This window comes from Miscanthus floridulus, chromosome 5 (assembly GCF_019320115.1).
Source record: "Miscanthus floridulus cultivar M001 chromosome 5, ASM1932011v1, whole genome shotgun sequence".
Classification (NCBI taxonomy): domain Eukaryota; kingdom Viridiplantae; phylum Streptophyta; class Magnoliopsida; order Poales; family Poaceae; genus Miscanthus; species Miscanthus floridulus.
The window spans coordinates 103,554,665-103,557,870 of record NC_089584.1 but is presented as its reverse complement, the minus strand read 5'-3'; the positions used below and the strand labels follow the sequence as shown (position 1 = coordinate 103,557,870).

The following is a 3,206-nucleotide window of genomic DNA, read 5'->3' as shown; positions in this document are numbered from 1 at the left end:
CCGAACTTAAAAATAGTTTTACAAAAACGACTCTAGTAGTTCATTATAGTAGTTTGACAAGACAACTCTATATCTACATGTTCATTTTAGCCCATGTTTAGTTCGCGAAAAGTTTTCCAAAAAGTGCTACAGTATCTATCATATCAAATCTTGCGATACGTGCATGGAGCATTAAATGTAGACGAAAAACAAAACTAATTGCATAGTTTGATTGGAAATTGCGAGACGAACGTTTTGAGCCTAATTAGTCCATGATTGAACACTAATTACCAAATAAAAACGAAAGTGCTACAGTAGCCAAATTTCCAACTTTTCACAAACTAAACAAGGGCTTAATATAGGTTTAGGACCGAGGGTATCCTATCTCAACTCACGGAATCCTAAAAGTCTTCTTTGCTCACCAATATAGGATTCCTAAGGCCTTGTTTAGTTCCCATCAAAATTTCAAGTTTTTTCACTCTCTCTCCATCACATCAATTTTTGGACGTTTGTATGAAGTATTAAATGTAGGTAAAAAAAATAACTAATTACACAGTTTAGTTGAAAATCACGAGATGAATCTTTTAAGCCTAGTTGGTCCACGATTGGACAATATTTGCCAAATAAGACAAAAGTGGTACTATTTATCAGGTTGAAAAAACTTTTGATCTAAACAAGGGCTAAGATCCGAGGAGTGGAATTGTGGTGGTTCCACGGGCAAAGGAACGTGGCCTCCAAGGTCAGAGGTCAGAATCAGCCATGCCCGCTTGTCCACCCTGACAGCGACACCAACCAGCTCGCTCTGCTCGCCAACAAAAGTCCCGCGCATCAGACAGAGAGAGCCGCGACGCCCGAGAGCACCGGCGACGGAGCACTCCGCTGCCGCGCGCGCCGGCCGGCCTTCCACTGGATCGCTCCACCTTATGCTCCAAATCTTTATTGGTTTCCACGTTGCCCCCTCGCCGTCTCCAACCATCGCGCCCCGGCCGCCGCGCGCCGCAGCCGCTGCCGCTTCTTGCTCCAGTCGCAGCTAGCTCTATATAAACGCCACGTACGCGCCGAAGCATCAGCACAGCCACGTACCGGCTTCCGGCGGTGAGGGAAGAGGACACTGAGTGAGAAGCAGGCGGGCGGTGACATGGCGGAGGGGGAGTTGAAGTCCGCGGCGATGCAGGTGGAGGCCGCCGAGGCGGCGTCCAAGCCGCGGTTCAGGATGCCGGTGGACTCCGACAACAAGGCCACCGAGTTCTGGCTCTTCTCCTTCGCGAGGCCGCACATGAGCGCCTTCCACCTCTCGTGGTTCTCCTTCTTCTGCTGCTTCCTCTCCACCTTCGCGGCGCCGCCGCTGCTCCCGCTCATCCGAGACACGCTCGGGCTCACGGCCACGGACATCGGCAACGCCGGGATCGCCTCCGTGTCCGGCGCGGTCTTCGCGCGTGTCGCCATGGGCACGGCGTGCGACCTGGTGGGGCCCCGCCTGGCGTCCGCGTCCATCATACTCCTCACCACGCCCGCCGTGTACTGCTTCGCCATCATCGACTCGCCCTCGTCCTTCCTGCTCGTGCGCTTCTTCACGGGCTTCTCGCTGGCGTCCTTCGTGTCCACGCAGTTCTGGATGAGCTCCATGTTCTCGCCCCCCAAGGTGGGTCTCGCCAACGGCGTCGCCGGCGGGTGGGGCAACCTCGGCGGCGGCGCCGTGCAGCTCATCATGCCCCTCGTGTTCGAGGCCATCCGCAAGATCGGGAGCACGCCGTTCACGGCGTGGCGCGTGGCCTTCTTCATCCCGGGCCTGCTGCAGACGCTGTCGGCCATCGCCGTGCTGCTGTTCGGCCAGGACATGCCCGACGGAAACTACCGGAAGCTGCACAAGTCCGGCGACATGCACAAGGACAGCTTCGGCAACGTGCTCCGCCACGCCGTCACCAACCACCGCGCCTGGATCCTGGCGCTCACCTACGGCTACTGCTTCGGCGTGGAGCTCGCCGTGGACAACATCATCGCGCAGTACTTCTACGACCGCTTCGGCGTCAAGCTCAGCACCGCCGGCTTCATCGCCGCCAGCTTCGGGATGGCCAACATCATCTCCCGCCCCGGCGGCGGCCTCATGTCGGACTGGCTCTCCAGCCGGTTCGGCATGCGCGGCAGGCTGTGGGGCCTGTGGGTGGTGCAGACCATCGGGGGCGTCCTGTGCGTGGTGCTCGGCGCCGTCGACTACTCCTTCGGCGCGTCCGTGGCCGTCATGATACTCTTCTCCCTGTTCGTGCAGGCGGCCTGCGGGCTCACCTTTGGCATCGTGCCGTTCGTCTCCCGGAGGTCGCTGGGGCTCATCTCCGGCATGACCGGCGGCGGCGGCAACGTGGGCGCCGTGCTCACGCAGCTCATCTTCTTCCACGGATCCAAGTACAAGACGGAGACGGGGATCAAGTACATGGGGCTCATGATCATCGCGTGCACGCTGCCCATCACGCTCATCTACTTCCCGCAGTGGGGCGGCATGTTCGTGGGGCCGCGGCCCGGGGCGACGGCGGAGGACTACTACAACCGGGAGTGGACGGCGCACGAGCGCGAGAAGGGGTTCAACACCGCGAGCGTACGCTTTGCGGAGAACAGCGTGCGGGAGGGGGGGCGGTCAGGCAGCCAGTCCAAGCACACTACTGTCCCAGTCGAGTCCTCGCCGGCCGACGTGTGAAACACACACATGCGTACGGTAGTGCCCGTATATAATCAAAGGTCCCGCGTCAGCAGATCATGTGTATTGTTACTGAATCGTGGTGTTTATTGTGCATCGGTGTGGTAATTTCTGTGTGAAGGAAAAGCCGATGGTGAATTTCAGCAAAGCCAAAGTGATATTATTATAAGGGATTGTTCATTTTGCTAGGTGGTTTCAATTTTTCCTGAAATATATAAATCAACTTCATTCCAGGTCAAGATCCAATTGAAAAAGGTCATTACTTATAGCTCAATAAAAGCGACATGAACCCAAGTATGGAATTAGACAGATTATGAATAATAGTAATAAAAGATAAATTCTCGAAATTCTTACGATAACCAGAAATATCTGGCCTATAATTCAACAACCTCTAATCATCATCACCAATAATATATATTAAATCTATTCCTTTTAAAAGATACCTTATGGCCCCGTTCGCTGGTCTGAAACTGGCTGAAAACACTGTTTTGGCTAAATTGTTGTGAGAGGAAAACACTGTTCCGGTAGAAAAAAGAAG

The 3,206-nt window shown here is 54.7% G+C and overlaps 1 protein-coding gene across 1 annotated transcript; it reads left to right on the top strand.

Moving 5' to 3' along the window:
• The first annotated feature begins 969 nt into the window (after positions 1 to 969).
• LOC136452841 (high-affinity nitrate transporter 2.3-like) lies at positions 970 to 2,852 on the top strand. Its single transcript, XM_066453428.1, has one exon. It carries the CDS (start codon positions 1,118 to 1,120, stop codon positions 2,666 to 2,668), a length of 1,551 nt encoding a protein of 516 aa, XP_066309525.1. The 5' UTR covers positions 970 to 1,117; the 3' UTR covers positions 2,669 to 2,852.
• The last annotated feature ends 354 nt before the right edge of the window (positions 2,853 to 3,206 follow it).

Coding starts and splice junctions, on each gene's coding strand:
- LOC136452841 (XM_066453428.1), top strand. CDS start 1,118: ATGGCGGAGGGGGAGTTGAAGTCCGCGGCGATGCAGGTGGAGGCCGCC.